The 18,923-nt window shown below is 34.5% G+C and overlaps 1 protein-coding gene across 4 annotated transcripts in view; it reads right to left on the minus strand.

The window, feature by feature from the left end:
* Cadm2 (cell adhesion molecule 2) overlaps positions 1 to 18,923 on the minus strand; it is a 932,542-nt gene that overhangs the window by 199,396 nt on the left and 714,223 nt on the right. For all 4 annotated transcript variants that reach the window (XM_021184563.1, XM_021184565.1, XM_021184564.1 and 1 more), the window contains one exon: positions 16,318 to 16,467. In XM_021184563.1, coding sequence (XP_021040222.1) covers positions 16,318 to 16,467 — 150 coding nt within the window. The remainder of the gene's footprint in view (positions 1 to 16,317; positions 16,468 to 18,923) is intronic.

Consider the following 18,923-nt stretch of genomic DNA (forward strand, 5'->3'; position numbering starts at 1 on the left):
ATATGTCTATAAAAAACAATTTTCCCTAGCTAAATTTACTGAGACTAACTTGCACATCTATACTTTAACTTCTTTATCAAATTATGTGTTACTAAAGAAAGTATATTAATAACAGAGATCATGGCCCACTACACACTACACTACAGCCCATATATATATACTGTGCGGACCAAGAATAGTAATAAAATTCATATTTTACAAAATGTACTAGAATTTACACAGCCTTAATAATTTTCTCCCAATTTACTACCCACTTCAACATTTGTAAGCGATTACATTTTCTACAAGAACTGCTGGAGGGCTATCCACTTTCTGTGGTCATACATTTTCATATTATATTTTCCAAAAAAAAATGATTGTTCATTTACATAACTGTATGATTTTCTTCAATATTAAATGCTTTCAATAAAACCTATTGTGGATTTCTTAAGACACTCTCTTTATGGTAATTGAAAATAGAAGTACTAAATTCTTTAAAGTATCCTTGATGAAGCTTTTAGCTTGAATTTATGACCTTCCATTTTAAGGTCAATTTGGGTAGCTTAGTGAAATTATATTTCTCTCATAATCTCTGGACAAGAAGATGTCAATGGATCCTAACTACATTTATCATGCAATAAAAATATAACACTGAACCAATTCTATCTTCCCCTTGATTGGTAATTGTAGAAATAGTCCTTCAAAAATGCTTGCAAACTTCACAGAGAGACCCAGTTCTCCAGATGGGTTAGAGTTTCCTATTTTTTAAAAATAAAACTTTTAATATTCATTTTGAGGTGGGTTAATCGTCTTTTTCATTAGGATAGACGAGCACACACTGAGAATGTCTTTATACCATCTGAGTAATCAATGAGCCGACATGGCTGTAAATCTTCCACAAATTCCCCATGGTTCAATTCAAAGAAAAATGTTTATTCTTTGCCTCCCATTTTTGAGTCTCGTTTTCAAACTGTAGGGGGAATCTTTTATTGTGCTATTCAAGAAACAGGAAGTATTTCACTTCTTAACAATTTTGCCTTTTAAAACAATCTTTATAATTTGCATTTTGCTAGCCGTGAAAGAATAAGTTTTATAAAAATGCTTGGAACAAAAAGAATCATAAGATCCTACAATCAGGAAAAACTATTCATTGCGTTACTGTTGTTGTAATGATTGAAATGTGAACATGTGATTTGTGGTTATTTTAGCAGAAGCAGAATGCAAAGTAATGATTAAGTCTAAGAGCATTTGTTCATTAAATAGTACAGTGGCAGCACTTTGCACAAAGTAGGGTAAGCTTGCCAATAATTACACAAATCCAATAATTAACTCATTGGCATTGTACAATGCTCCAAGTAAAGTGATTGATAATGTACTTGAGAAAAATCTAACAAATGAGTCACAGAGTTTGAGAAAGGTTTTGATAATTATTCTGAATTTCTGTAAGTATGTGATAATAAAGAGGTCAGTAATTATGCTGTCATGATACAATTGCAAAACCAATCCCAGCTATATTATTTTACTTGCAAAATATATTACTAAAATGTGGAGCACAGCAATTATTCATTAGAATAGTTTTCAATTCCACATGCACACACACACACACATATATATATATATATATATATATATATATATATGCAGCAATGAATGCAAGTTTCAATAACTGATTTGGGACTAATGTCTATATGCAATAACCTAAACCTTACTTTTGGAAAGTGGAGTAGAATGACTGTCTTAGACTCTATAGATAATACTTTAAGATGATTCTATAAACAAGCTTGTTACTCATCTTGATTGCAATACCTCATATCATTTTCAGTCCAGTTATTCCACATGGTTTACCCCATAATCCAACAGACTGACCACAAAGAGAATTTTTCCCAGTAGCTCCTTACCTGGGTTTCAGACAGTCAGACAATAAAATGACAGTCTCCTGATAAACTACACTGATACAGTCATTGGCAATGGTTGTGAGTTTATGGTCCCATCTCTTGGACATACCTCCTAGTACCATACCCTTATAATACCTCAGACATTGTAGATTCACATCAGTTACTCAGTACCTTTCCATTTTTATCCATATATAGAAATGCATGGTGGAATGGAATTGAAAAACAATTCCACCATTGTGAATACTTAGCATTAAAGCTTCTTGAGCCCTCTTAACTCAAATATACCCGTTGTTATTTTCCCAGTGTATTCTCTTAGATGAGAAAAAGTGTCAGATAGGAGCTTAAAAATGAAATGCATAGAACTCTTCCAGCTCTGCCTGAAACTACAGCAAATTGTTCTGTCATCTCTTTAAACTCACTCTCAAAATTCTCTTCCAATTTTGAGTTGATCATTCCAATTTGCTGGAAGTTTTTCCATATGGACTTAGGACTGTCTAACAGTTTGTTAGTCTTTCTGACAGGAACGTCTTATTATAATTGTACACCTGTATCTTGGCTGAAGTGTAAAACCTTAGAAATAAGATAATTTTACATAAGACTGTCGAGTTTTTCAGTTAAAACACTTTGTTTATTTCCTTTGCTACAAAGTAGGTTTAAATCAAAGTATAATTGCATAATAATTTTTAAAGCTGTTTTTAATCGAATGCATACCAGCCCATTTCCTACATTTATATATGTAGAGTTGCAGCTTTCTTATATTCTGATATATTTGGTATCTTCAAAAAATCTTAATTAGTTTTGGAAGAAAACTATTCAGTGCCTTTTGCAATGGTAGGATCAAAGGGCAAAAGAAATTAGAAGCTTAGAATAATAAAATTTTGATAATTATTTATCATAGGATGTTTGTAAATTAAGTACATTTATTACCAGGTTGGTGATTATTTTATTACCCATTTGAAGTCGATTATCCTGGAAGGATACTAAGATACTTTGAACATTCTTTCCTTATAAAAGATACGCATTCATGGAAAAAATCTATGAATCTTGAATTGATTCCTTTCATACAAAACTGCATTTCCTCACACGTTTATAGGATAAATACTGGAAATGGCTACTAACACCAGATTGAAGATGAATTTTGAAAATGTATCAAAATTTGCCTCATTTTATATAAAAGTTTAAAATGAGAACTTAAGCTTGCTGAAATTGCTTGAAAATCTCTTCGTCCATTTCTACTGATGCACTTGTCTGAAACTCGTTTTTCTGCTATAACTGCTATTAATATAAGATATAGCAATAATTTAACTCAAAACTTACTTCCTGACATCCTGCCACAAATGTTGTTGTCAATCTAAAGAGCTTAGATACATTAACAAGTAAGAAAGAAACATAGATATCACACTAAACCATTGGAATATAAATAATTACTATCTGATAGCTTATTGTTTACTATAAGTTTAATAATAGCTCATTATATTATTCTTAGTGAGTAGTCTTGCTTTTTCATATGTAGAAACTGATAATGAAATAGCGTGACTTATTTTAGCATGACTTTATTTGGTTATCGAATAAGTCATTCTACTTATAATTGTGAACTCATTTTGTGCTTCAGAGAACAATCTATGACTCTCAATGATTCATAAAGATTTGAAAAAGTTTCAAGGCTAGAGAGATGGCTCAGTGGTTTAGGGCACTGACTGCTCTTCTCCGTCCTCTCATGGAGATCACAACTGTCTGTAACTCAAATTCCAGCGGATCTGACTCCCTCCCACAGACATACATGAAGGGCAAATATCAATGCACATAAACCAAAAGGAAAGAAAAGCTTCCTAAACTGAGGTTATGTGGCATGGTCATTATCACAGACATAACTAGGCTTCTCTTCATAGAAGGGTAAGAAGAGAAAAGCAGTCCGTGATATGTCGGGTATATAAACTATGCAGGACACTCCCTGTGCATGAAAAAGTAAACAGCTTTACCCTTTTCTGTTTCCTTCTCAGAAGCTGGGTTAAAGGAGTTCTCTTTAGTGAAAGACATCACTTTCAAACATGTCTGCTTCCTTCTTACAAAGTAACTTTACCTTCATCATTTGGGATTAAAGGGGAGTACTGAGGATATGTCTGTGTTGCAACCAGAGGGACTAAAGGCCTGTGCTGAGGGCTGAGCTGCACCCTAACTAAAAAAAAGTATCCTCTTAACAGATTTGGAGAATGGGAAACCTGCATAGGAACATTGAGAATGAGCTTCATCTACAAGCATATGCAGAACAGGATATATGCAGAGAGCTACAGCTGCACTGATTGATTATTGTTATTATGTGCCTGCTAAGATACATACCAATCAAAGGAAAAATAAGGATGCTAAACATTTCTGAAACTTGTCATTGCCCTTACCCCGTCTGTCACTATTTCTCATAAATATTCTACAAGCCAAGTATCATCAAACACAGAGAGTTGTTCTGAATAGCAAGGGGGAAACAAAAGATATTAATAGGGTCACAGTTCAGAGGTCTTTTTCAGTTACTTCTATTATCTGCTCCTTTAGGGATCATTTAGAAAACTGCTCCACTCAAAGTTCCTTATTATTTCATCTTTCTTTGGGTTAATGTGCTTAAGACTACAACCAAAAGAAGTTCGGGGAGAAATGTTTATTTCATCTTCCACTTCCAGATCACATTGAGGGAAGTTAGGGCAGGAGCTCAAAGTGGGGACCTGAAGGCTGGATCCTGGAGTAAGAACTACAGAGGAATGCTGGGTACTGGCTCCCTCATTCTGGATCACTCTCTGCCAACTTTCTTACACATGTCACTAACAACCAGTCCAGAAGTATCACCACATACAGTGTGCCGGGCCTTCCCACATCAATCAACAGCCAAAGACATGGCCACAGCCATTCAGATTTGAACAATACTTCATGTAAAAATTCTGGTTTTATTCAGATGACTCTGGATAGCTCCAAGTTGACAATATGATCTACCTAGAACATTTGTCAAAACTATTAATCCAGATCTTACTTGTTTAGTCTTAAGATTTTAAATTATATTAGTCTCTTATCAAGCTTATGATCAGCTTTTTATATGACTCTCCCTGCATGTTTGTTACATTCAGATGTAACAGTCACAACCGTCTCTTCTCAGGTCTTAGGTCCAGATTCTCCTTTCCTGATGAATTCTTTTTTTCCAGGTATTTAAGGTAAAAGTTACAAAAATCATACATGTTTCTTTCTCCATTGCTTAACTCTTTCCTCGGCACATCAGATAGTGACATGTGCTCCCATGTGATGTACTCAGTCTACTTTCACAAACACATGGAGTTCATGCAGTTCTCATCAACTTCTTTATTGTATCTGTGATCTAAATAAAACTTGTCTTTTACCAGATTTTTTGAGGGAGGGGATGCATGTGAGAGGGTGTACAGCTACACATAGAGTTTTCTTGCTTCTGGTCTTTCTTCTTTCTCCAATGTTGATTCTCTCTATGGCATTCTGAACTACACGCAATATTTAAAAGAGTGCCACATTTCTTACCCCATCAACACTTTTTGTCTTATTAAGGAAAAGCCACAATTCTTCCATGTCTGTCAAAGCCCCATGTCCAGATTATCATGGGTCATTCATTGCCTTTTTTACCCCTTTCTACATCACTCTGTCATGGATTCACTCAGTAGCTGAACTCTCCTGGCAAAACACTTAGCATCTATTTCAGAGTGTTTCCCTGCTTGGCTCACAGACAGCACACCATTAGTTCATTTAACAAGTATTGGGTATTTCGGAACTACAGTTGCTTCAATTGTGAAATGGAAGCAGACCAAGAGTTCAAGGGTGGTATTGGTGATTTAGCAATGTAAAGGCCATCCTAAACTACATGAGATCTTGTCTCCAAATACAATACAAAAATAACAAAACACAATATAATACAGAAAACAAAAATAACAACCACAAAACGAATAGCCTATTCCCCTCCAATTAAAAACAAATAAACAAAATAATGTACCAATCCAAAAGCCCAATAAAAAAGTAAATAATCCACTGTATCTCACTACGTGTCTTTTTTCATGAATAAAAAAAAGACCCTTTTTGCAGGGGCTTCAGAAGTTCAACTTTAATGAAGTTTGTCAAGAAAACATTTTTCCTTAATCAACATTGAACATTTTGAAAGACAGAAATGAGACTATGGAGACTCAAAGCAATTAGTATCCTCCTGCTAATGGTTCAGTTCTACATCGGTTCCCACAATATTCAACAATAAAACTATCAGGACTCTTAATTCTTACAAAAACAAACATTTTGAGATGTACTTATACTCCTGTAATTCAATCTAAAACCTCTAGTAATGTTTTATTGCTATTTCAAGGATCATGCTAAAGAGCCTGCTGGGACTACAGAAATAATATAATAAAGGCAAAGTATTGATATTAATCTATAATCTCAATGCTCAAAATTAAAATACATTACAATATTTTTCAGATAAATTCCAAATTATTATTTTGTATGAACATTGGAAAATATTTATGTAGAAGAAATGGGGATAAAACACGATACTTATGAATTTTAAAATTGTCTAAATATAAATAAGGTTGATAAGTCAAAAAGGAGATCACCATATTTATGAATGTTTAACCATAACCAAGTTATAGCTCCATATGGTTATAAGTTCATTTAAATAATAATCAGAAATTGTGTGCATCCTGCATTGGTGCTACATCTACTCCAGTAGTGACATGCGTGACAGGCCCCCAAAACCTGGGTAGTCCTGAGGCGAAAAGTTCAGAGAACCTCAGTCTCCAGGAAATTTGGCATTCCCAAAGCTAGAATGCTCCAGATTTGTCCCTGCAATAGTGTGGAGTGTTTTGCATGCTTTCTTACAGTATTTTACTGGATAAGAGTTAGAAATCTCAGGGTAAGCTGCTCCCATATGCAAGAATTTCCCATTGTTTAGAAAGAAGGAAGGTTGTGGTCTAGGGAGGGTCTAGAGTAGATACTTAGAACTTTACATAGCTGAGTTACACCCATACACAGGAATTTACAATGGCCTAGGGGGAAGGTGTACTATACAATAGACTAGAATTGGAACTATGGCAAGGGCTTGAAGCCCTTGCCCCTGACTTCTAAGATTAAACTGACCTTAGGTGGGGCTGCTTTTGATCCAAGTTGTTAACACTGAGTTTTTATCTCAGTTGGTTCCTGTTAGCTTTTTGCAAAAGTCACTTACTTATAAGACTGGTGTTCACTTTGACAAATATTACATCCAGATACAGCACTCCCTTGTGTTCGTATTTGTTTGTCATTTCTTTGCCAACTCTTTGCCCACTTGTAGCCGGAACCTGAGTTTCACCCGTGGATCGAGGACCCAAGTGAGGTTCATTGGCAGTACATTGGTTTTTGCTTACATTTATATTTGGCTCTCAAGTCTATGTTTCTCAGATCTTATATAAGAACCTCACTGGGTTTCAAAAGAGCTGCAGTAATTTCGAGGGATATCCAAGCAATGATATTTTTAAGTACATGCTTCTTACTTGTTTGTCTACTTGGTAGTTTTTTAAAAAAGAATCTACTCTTTCATGAAAGGTTACCCTACATACACTTTACAAACAGAACTATCTGATGTAACTGCCACTGAATAATAGAATATTTCAATTGTAGATATTGTCTGGATCAATAACAATATACTTCTGCCTAAAGTGTAAAATAAATGTATTTTATTTGTATGTATTATCAACTGAGTACATATATACATCTCTCTCTCTTTCTCTTTCTCTCTCTCTCTCTCTCTCTATATATATATATATATATATATATACACACAATTATATATATTCTTAGAATTTTGAAAATAGAAATGTAAATTACAGTGGTAATTGTCTATAATGTTGTTTTACATTTAAATTTTAATCCATTAAATTTTATAAAATTAGAAACATTTTTATAGTATAAATGCATCATAGGTGAATCAAAACCCTGTCATATAAATATATATTCAATTTTATTATTTATTATATAACCTTGATTATATTTCATCATTAAGATAACAAGACTGATCAAAACCACTACACACTAAAAGTTAAAACCTTACTATTTTTTACCTGAAATAAAATATATAGGTATAAATCATATTATTATAAACAGAATGAAATTTATTCATCACTCATTAGTATTTCTGGTACTGGTAGTATTTCCTGAATATACTACATTAACAACGTTATTGTGAAACCTTTTTCAAAACATAAGATTTTCTTAAATTCTCACTCTTATGAATTTGATCAATAGGCTGTTCCACAGTGATAAGATGCTAGTTCATCATTAGGCAAACAAGTTACTCTGTGGTAATTCTTATTCCTTATACTGGGAATATTGCATATGATTAAGAATTATAATGTTAAAAAAAATCTTCCTAATAAAAAAAATCAATATTGCTAGAATCAGAAAGGATATTTTTATGAGGCACTTGGTGAGTATATGTCTGCCAGGAGGAAGTTTATTTCCTATGCATAAGTTTATTATACAAATAATAGAATTTTAGTTACCTATCTATATAATATACAGTCTTACTATTATTTTCTACCTAATACCGAATTTACTATTCCTATATAAATGACATATGACAATTTGGATCTGAAGGACAAACAATGTCACACACACACACACACACACAGACATGTGTATGTGTGTGTGTGTGTGTGTGTGTGTGTGTGTATATATAATATGATAGGGTTTTGAATCATTTATAATGCATTTATACTATAGAAAAAATATATATATGCAGCTCTTAAAACTATATATCCTAGAAAATGGTAATAAGAATTCAAATGCCCTTAAAACTCTAATGTTTGATATTTATTTCAAGTAAAATATTTTAAAAGACTTTTAAGAATTTTTCTACATAAATAAAAACTAACAGTAATGTTAAATATGGAAAAGTGTAAGTAATTCCAAAATTTCTCCAAATGGGAACATTCACCTATGTGCATGTAATATCAAATCTTCAGTATAGATATTGTTCTATTTTAGCATTCCCATGATTATGTTGATATGTGTTCTGAAAGTGCTGGGCTTAAGTCATATTATCATAAAGATGTAGAGGCACTGATTACATTCTGTTTAACTGAACGTTTTTTGTGTGTTTAATCCAAATGGCTTCCTCACTAACAGAAATGGAAACTTAACATCTACGTCACTCTTCTCGAGTATGGAGTCACATTTAACTAATTTTGCAGGACGAAATATGTCTCTGAACTTTTTCTCTCTTTCTAAAGAATCAGTGAAAACTGAAGGCCGTTGTGAACACAACACCATATAGTGTTTTAATGGATTTATTTGTATTATATATTGGGCATGTTACTTTCTGTTTATCTTTCCTGCTCTTTGCCTAGAGGTACTAATATATCCAGGAAGCCTTGGCATAGAGTTTCCATTTATATCCATTCTGGGGAAGACACAAACAGGATATTAAAGCTAGAAAAAGGAAAGCTATAACTTGCTCATCTCCACATACTGAGTCCTTGCTTCTTACTCTCTTCCAGGACCCAGTCAGAACTGAAGGGTCTTTAGGCCCAAAGATCAGCTCATTTTCCACTGTTGCTAGGACCTTGATATTTCATCTTTGTTGATTCCCATAAGTAAGTTTGCCTCTCTTTATATAGGTTTTATGTTCTATTTACTTAAGTGTAACATTAATTTCCAAATGGAAACCTAATTTCTTGTGTTCCATATGTGTGTGTTTGCTATGTGATTTCCTAATTACTGTAAAATTACTGTGGTGCTGTAGGGTTGAGGTGTGAGGCACACCTAAGAGGTCAGCTGTGAAGAAGCTCTCTTTGGAGCAATGTCCTATCATAAGTTGCAGTTTCTGTCAGAAAAATAAAAGGATAAAGACTAAATAAATAAAGGCAACAAAAAGAAGTCTTCCACAACAGCATATCATGCAGAGTAAACAAAGGAAATCAGAGATCTGTGATTGCACAATTTAACCCGTACAACGTTACTATTCAAAATCTTCAAATCTTGAAGGGTCTGGTTATGTAAAACATGGGATGGCCTTCTGAACCTACAGGTGAGGATTCAGAGAGAACTGAGAACTATGAAATGTGATGATGGCTATTCATGACTTCTATATGTCATTTTATAAGTATAAGGCAACAATATTAGTTGTAGATTACTGTGAACTGTGGGTGTTTTGGAAGAAAGCAAAGGAAAGTTTAATATTGTCCACCTTGATACCTGCTTTGCTCCGTTCATGTTTAATATTTTAAACCTTGTCAAAGTGATTGACACCAAGTGCATAGATAGGCACTGTGAAGTGTCATCGATTGGTTAGGAGCTTTGAGAAGTTGACCTTCATTTAAAATTCACCTCACTTCTCTCTTTATCACTCTTGTTTTAGGAAATCTCATTCCTGTTTTTCTCTTTCCTTTGTTCTCAATATTAATGTAAAATAACCTGCAGAGTAATTGCTTAATTAAGACCAGTGATTTAGAAATTTCCTCTTGGGAGCTCTTTACTTGAAGTCCTTTAGGAAACTTGTAGAAGTATTAGGCTATATTTGTGCATGTGTATATGCATATACATATGTATGCATTCTTATGCATATGGAAGGAACACTTGTGCATGGATATGAAGAGGCTGTGTTCAGTGTCTTCCTACATCACTGTGCATTATTCACTAGCACAGCCCCTTGCTGAGCTTGATGCTTTGGCTGCTTTGTTCAGGGATCTCTTATATCTGCTTCCCACATACTGGGATTTTAGGAAGCCTCCACACCCACTCAGCATGTTGTAAGAGTACTGGGGCTCTAGACTATATACAATCTTTATGCTTTTAGGGCAAGCTAAGCCATCTCCCCATCAAAAATCTGGTAGAGTAAAATACCACAGAGCACTGTATTTCACAATTTTATTAAGCCAAGCACAGAAAGATGCAACTGTTGCATGTGCACATTGCGTGCTCTTAGAGATGCTTGCTAAAGTATTTGTCAATAGGAATGGGTTGAATTGTTTTCTGAAAATGAAATGATCAGCTTTTGCTACTTCAATTGTTTTATCCTTTGCCTGCAGAGAAACAGACACTATGATCTAATTGATTTTTTTAATTTCTATTGTCAAATACCACACCACATTCCTGTGGAGTTATAATGGCCTATGCTCCTCATTTTCTCTGTCTTCACATACCCACACTGTTCCACCTGCTTACCAACCATTTAGAACAGTGGGGATGAACTCTGTGTAAATTGAAGGAGGATGATTCTAACAAGTAAATGCTGCCTAGCAACATGAGCCAAGCGTTCTCTAAACCCCGTGGACTCCTGCACAGTCTTCTTGATTTTATTTTTCACTTAATCTTTTAAAAATTTCTAAATATGAAACAAAATAACTTATCTATACCAATGCAAAAAGGAATGGGAGTGTAATTGAATTTCTACTTCAAAGGGTAATGGCTTCTTATCTTCAGGTGTATACAGAACAGGTAGGAACCTATTAAAAAGGAGGTTCCAAACCAACTGCCAGACCACCTGATGTGGAAAGGTGTCAATAACCACTTTCTATTAGTCAATAGCAGAATCAAAAGTCATATCTGACCCAATGCCTATCATTTCAACAACAAAGTTTCATTTGTTTAACATTGAATGTCTAATTTGTGATAGGCATGTGATTTTTCCTTGCCAGCTTTATATTCTACTACCTGTGTTTATAGTTCAACAATGTTGCTATGTCGGGAAGAACAATCTACTTCCAGAACCATGTTTCCAAAGAGTAACTGTCAGCTGTATAATATTTGGTGTGTTATGAATGGGCTTAAGCAATGGAATTTTAAGTGTCTATTCATTTTAGAAGCATTTAGGTACAGATATATGCCTCCTGAATTGTTCAGACCAGGTACAAGACATTTGTCTTATCATATAATTATTCTTTATAGAAACATTTGCAATGTGTCCCTTTGTCTTATACTCAACAGTGTGAAAGAAGTATATGCTCTTTAGGGAATAAGTAGGTGGCAACAGCAACAACAAAATGAAGGCTGGAATTTGGGATGTGATGATGTTTGTTTGCACTTGAGAGGAAGCTATGGGAAAGTATTTCCAAACCTCACAAGGAATTGAAGATCAGCCCTGGATATATAAAAAGTTGTTTCAAACAATAAAACAAAATCAGATAAGGGCAAAAAAGTGCTGATGCTTTTCTATCTGTGGACATCTTGTTTGCAACCAAGGCAAAAAATATCAGGATTAAAATCTCTCCACTCCTATGGGGCTGCAAACCTCTTCAGGTCCTTGGGTCCTTTTTCTAGCTCCTTCATTGGGGACCCTGTGCTCTGTCCAATGGATGGCTGTGAGCATCCACTTCTGTATTTGCCAGACGCTGGCAGAGCCTCTCAGGAGACCGCTATATCAGGCTCCTGTCAGGAAGCTCTTGTTGGCATCCACAATAGTGTCTGGGTTTGGAGGTTGTATATGAGATGGATCCCCAGGTGGGGCAGTCTCTGGATGGTCATTCCTTCAGTCTCTACTCCACACTTTGTCTCTGTAACTCCTGCCATGGGTATTTTGTTCTTCCTTCTAAGAAGGATTGAAGTATCTAGACTTTGGTCTTCCTTCTTGAGTTTCATGTTTTGCCATATGAATTAACCAGTACCCCCAGAGCTCCCTGGGACTAAACACCACCCAAAGAAAACAGATGGAGAGACTCATGGCTTTAGCTGCATATGTAGCAAAGGATGGTCTAGTTGGTCATCAATGGGAGGAGAGGCCTTTGGTCCTATGAAGGTTCTATGCCCCAGTACAGGAAGCAGGAGTAGGTAGGTTGGTGAATGGGGGGGGGGGGAGGCAGGTGGTGGAGGGGATAGGGGGTTTTCGGAGGGGAAATCAGGAAAGAGGATAACATTTGAAATGTAAATTAAAAAAAATATCAAATAAAAAGAATTTCTTCACTCCTCTCTTTAGCTGTAGGTTTGGAAACAACTTTCCTTTGCTTTTGAATATCTTATTTCTATCTGTGGAAGTTATTCTTATTTCTATCTAATATCTGTGGAAGTTACTTATTACAATGAAATGCCAAAACATAGACTAAATCGTATTTTTTATTTAACTTTGGTTATAAATGTGACCAAGTAAGTTTCATATTAACCCTCAATTCCCACATTTGCCACCATAAAGATGGTCTCAAATCCTCACATTTGATAGATTCCCCTCACGAAAGAATTTCCAGGTTAACTCTCTTTTAACTGATTATCATCTTTGCAATGTCAGGCATGCTTTGTTGTAGCTCATCACTCTAATTGAACAGGTCTTCTCTAACTCTAAATGGAGAATGGGGCCACCTTCTTGCATGCTTCACTCTTCAAGGTAGAAACACTTAAGAATTTACCCTTCCAAGCACACATTTTCACACCCATACATTTGAGGAAAATTACTGCTTGACATTCATTAAAAAAAGATGTAATATACAAACTGAATCACTGAAAAGTAAAGGAATAGCCATGTTTGACTGGCAATCATGAGGGAGATTCTCTGAAAACTTCTCTCTACTAGAGTAGCCACAGATAGGTTATACAATGAGAGGTATAATGGGGTGGGGCTTGGTAGCCGGGTCTTTGCACTGTTCCTTTAAGAGAGGATCAGTGAATCAAGCATGTACTTCAAGAATGTACAGGATCTGGTGCATTATGTATTTTACGAAAGTCCAAAACCACAAGAATATGTAGGTAGATATTGTAAATGTAGTCTGAACTTTCCATGCTGTATTTATAGCCATCAGACTAAGAGATCCCTAAGAATAAGGGTTGCCTGCTTGCAACTCTTTGCAGCTATTGTATTACAAGTTGCTCTATTTATGACAGGAAAAACGCATTAGCTAGAAATACTTGGAATCAATTCCAGTTTTAGATGCTCTGTAAAGGATAACTTATAGAACCACAGGAAGGGAGGCCAGGGCAGTTAATATAGATTTTTGTCTTTGTGCCTGAGGATGTGACCTGTCAATTGTAAATGTCAAACGTAAGCACACTCCCTTCATCCTGAGGAAGTATGGCATGCATCTAAGAGCAGAGCTTTCAAGCATTCAACAGTGGGATGATTGAGCAACAACAATAGAGAGGCTTGATGTTATATTATCCATGGTTAACAGTTGTGACAAATACTTCTTTGGTAGTATTTTACACATTAAAAAACTACTGTCTGGGAGATGGCTGAATTGATACAGTGCTAAACCATCTTAAGAAAAAGAAAAAAGAAAAAACAACCAAAATTAAAAAAAAAAAAACACCAATAACGACAGTGACCAAAACCTGGTGTAGTGATACCCTCCTGATACTCCTGGTGCTGGAGAGGCAGAGACTAGCATATGCCACCGGTCTACTAGCTAGCTAGCTTAATCTACTTCATGCGTTCTAGGCCACTGAGAGACCATGTCTCAAAATAATACGATGGCAGTGCTCCTGAGCAAGGATGCTTGATGCTGTCCTGTGTACTTCAAACAGGCTAGCACACACACACACAACTGAGTCATATGTAAACATACACTATACAACATACCTATAAAATGTACTCCAGCAATATTGTTTAATTCAAAACAGTAATGGAAAAAGGAAATAATACTAAGTTTATATACTTTTCTTTTGTTCAGATATGTACATGAAAATAAAGTTTAGGGTATAATTATATAACAATATACGATATGAAGACATATTATGCAAGTGAAGAGTTCCGATAACCCTAACTTCAGACAGCAAAACTATGATTAGCAGTGGAATGGTGCATGCAACATGCATTCCTCTGCACAGCTTGCCCCATTCATTGGTTGTACTGGAATGAATGTCTCACTGGAAAGAGGAAATTATTGTCCTCGATATTGGATAAAACAAAAGTTTACATACTGCCATAAAACTATTGTTTAAAAGCCAGTATTACAATTTTTAGATGTTTTATTAAAGCAGAATATTCTTATGATGGGTCTCATTCAATCTGTTGAAGACCTTGAGAGAAATTCTGAACACCCCTGTTGGGAAGCAGGCCTACTTTTAGGCACCGGCTATGAGGGAAAATTCTCTGTTTTGTAGCTCCATAGCCTGCTCTTACATATTTTAAATATTGCAATCACATGAAGTAGTTGCTCAAAACTAAAGTAAAAATATCCATTCATCTATTCTATTATTTCTCTCACTGCGGATTCTCGAATTGGCTTCGTTTGAAGACTAGTACACACTCAATCTCTGAGTCATGTTTCAAACCCCTCTTCATAGAATCTTAACTAACACAGACTCAAATCCATATCTATGGTTTTTCACAAGTGTCTTTTATCATCTAACATATTCTGTTCATTTACTTATTTGTCATCCACACTACTGACTATGTATCAGAGCAGAGACTCCTATCAGTCTATTCTCACACAAATACTAGTAAAAAGAGGCATTCAATACCCTTCAACTTATCGAATTACATATTTAACTCTTTCACTATATATTACAAACTTAACACCTCCAAAACTATTTTTATTGATAACAATAAAGGTAGAAAAACCCCACCAATATATAAAATATATGTTAAATGGAATAGACATCTTTACTACACTTTCTTTGGTTAAAATTTGGATGGCTAAAAATTAAGCTAATTTTAAGTTTCCTTATTGTTATCTGGTACATTTCATTTAAACATCAGAAGTAATTACATAATATCTAAATCATATTTTCTATCTTGTATAATGCAAATTTATTTATAAATATTTCCATAATTTTATTGTTTCATAAACTTAATATGTTATTTACTGTTATCATTGTGAATGGAGAATTAACAACTTGACATGTTATTAGATGTTTGCTTGAGTTTCAGAGTTTTAAAATGAAAGAGTGTAGATTTCTTCAACACAAAACATTCAAATCTTAATTTATGTCTTATTTAATTAGAAGCCTCTTTAGTAAATTAATAAAGTCCAAGTCTACTTTATTTCTATGCATATAAATACAGTTTCTTAATGATTTTTTTGAACATGGCTATAGTTATCCTTACTAGGTAAATCATTTCTATAGTATTTTTCTAGCTGATCCAATTGCTGAGAATTAATCTATAAGACAAAACTTTTTATAATGAAAGCATCCTTTAGACATGTAAAATTAAGATCTTAAAATAACAGCATGTGACCTAATATTAGAAAAAAATTCACTCTATAAACTATGATGTTTTAAAATGAAAGAGTGTAGCATTCAGATGGGTGTGAGAAGAAGTCAGCGAAAGCATTTTCAAATAGAATTGAAGCTGTTTATTTTATTAGAAAGTTGACACAGGTTGTCTTTGGTGTTTATGACTTGCAAAGTAAAGTATTTAATATTTATCATGTTTAAGTACACGCAGCAGCAGTTTAGTAATCAAAAGGAATAATTTGAATCATCTTAGGAAAATAAATTCATTATAATTAGGGTATTTCAGAACATGTTTAAAACATTTCTGAGAAAATATATTCACCTTTCTTGTCATCGAAGTACAGAGTCTGTTGAGCTGGATTTGACCACTGGAGGGAGGTGTTATCATTTTGATCAACTCTGCAGGTCAAAATTGCAGTTCCACCTTCAACAACCGTGACATTCTGAGTTAGTGGAAACTGCCCTTGGCTGCCTAAAAGGAGATTAAAGAAAATGTTGATTAAATGAAAGTTATAAAATGATTAATTTCCATGTTCTACATTGGACATCAGGGTTTACTCAAAATAAAATGTAAACCACCAAAAGTATATAGGACAAAATATAGAAAAGCAATTTCAAATCATTAGACCACCCTACAGGCACACCATTATATTTTCTTTACATTTTATTCCATTTCTCAGAATATGTATATCTCTTAGGCACACATGAAGATATATTCCAGTAGTAATACAATAATCTTTCATTTCCCTTGGCCTAGAATTGGTTATGTGGTGTGAGATGGATTCATTGTTGAAGGTAAGGCAGAGAATGATGTTGCATGAATTAAACTCTCTGCAGGAGCCTAGGCAACACATAAAACACTTCCCTGGTAGCTTTTTTTATAATGTAGAACAAAGCTCATAATGTATAAAAAAAAACTAGAACTTTACAGTGAATTTATGATAAGGGAAATGAAAAATGAATCCCACTTTACTGGGAAACCTTATAGAGCTTTTCCTAAAATACAAAATGTTGGCAAAACAATGTGACTGTTCTATAAAGAATATTCATCTTGTACAATAGTCTGAGGAATATTTCAAAATCCTGGTGTGGTGGCATGCACCTGTAGTCTTAGCTACTCTGCCAGCTGAAGAAGGAGCCCCTGCATTTCCAGTGTTTGTGACCAGCATGATTAACAATAGTGATATATTTCCTCCAGAACAACAGGAAGTATACATATTCCAACATATGTGCACATGCATATATGGGGTTGTTATCCAAGGAGATATTTATTACTGTTTTGTCAACATTTCTGTAATAATTAGTGTTTCTTTATAATCAAGAAAATACATCTTCTTAAATTCTTAAAGAATTTTCAGTTTGTATAGTGTCTGTATACAACCAGTTTTCTAAATTCAAATGTGTACATTAATTATTACTACAATCTATGTAATAAATTTACCTAACAAGTACACTTCTAATAATTTAAACAAAGGTATTGCAGGCGAAAATATAATATATACATTTCATTTCTGTATTGATCTGGATAAAATACCTCTTTCAAGTCTGATAACAAACATTCACAGAGACAAAAAGGATGTACTAGAGCCAGATTAAAATACTATTAAGTGAGCAAGGTAGTTCATTAAGTCAAAATAATTTGCATATTCAAGGACATTAGGATGGCTTAATCATACCCATGAAATGTATTTCTCTTTTCTGCTTTACTTTGTAATGATTCTGTCATTATTCCAAGCACCACTTGAGGTTATATGGGAGCCATTGGCATAAAGAAGTTTATTAACAAGATGCCTGTTGATTGGCACCAAAAGAGACTAAAGAGCCTGAAGGGAAACATTTCTTTCCAGCCTTACATGACATGAGCACAGAGGTTCAGGACCGCATTCCATAATTAAGACTTTAGAGTATTAAAATCTTTTATCAGGAGCTTTGCCTTCTCCACACCAGCCCCTTCAAGTCACCATGACAACTCCCCAGGACACTTCCCCTTAAGCTGTAAGATGAATTTTGAATTTGACATTGGAGTTTTGAATAATATAATCTTTGATAGTTTACTTGAAATTCAATAGGAAACCTATGGGGTATATCTTGACTTCTGCTCAGAGATGACCACTAGCAGGGAGCACAGAAGACTATCAGTCTTGTAAAGCAAGGTGGAGCAAGAACCAAAACAAACCCAAGCAAACAGGAGCTCAGACAAAGAGAGTGAATACTTGCCTGGGATTATCACCTCATGAATATGGAGTTAAGTATGGTTTGAAGGTACTTTTCTTGGCTCCCCTGGTGTTAATAACATGCATAAATTGAGCAATGGGCAGGGGGAGGGTGACTCTCCAAGTATCTCAACTGCTAATAAATATACATGGTTCGACCCAATGATGTTTTGACTATCAACAAGTACATAAATAATACTGTCTGTTGCTTTAAAGAATTCAGGGAGGAAAGTTAGCGATGCTTGCAACAATTTTGTCTACTACATTTACAGAATAATTTTCAAAACATCCCCATAAGAAAATATTATCCTTCTCATTTCACAGATGGGTAAACTGACACTGGGAGGTTAAGTGATTTTTTTTTTCTTTTCCCATGGTGAGACAAAGTCAATGAACCATTGGAAGTTTATTCTGAAAGTTCAGTGTTTCCTCTTCTCATTCCAGAGTAGCTGCTGGGTCATAATAGCTGTGTTACCATTTCATGAAATATAAATTTGACAACAAAAGGGAAAAAATCAATAATCATTTTAACAAAGAAATTTAAATTGTAAAATCAGATATGAGAAATGTCAGCATTAATTTTTATTGTTATTTGCTAATGCAAAAAAACTAATTTTAATCAATATTCTTGGATTCTTGATCCACAAAAAGTAGAAAGAAAGAAAGAAAGAGAGAGAGAGAGAGAGAGAGAGAGAGAGAGAGAGAGAGAGAGAGA

The sequence above is a fragment of the Mus caroli genome, chromosome 16 (genome assembly GCF_900094665.2).
Source record: "Mus caroli chromosome 16, CAROLI_EIJ_v1.1, whole genome shotgun sequence".
Classification (NCBI taxonomy): Eukaryota; Metazoa; Chordata; class Mammalia; order Rodentia; family Muridae; genus Mus; species Mus caroli.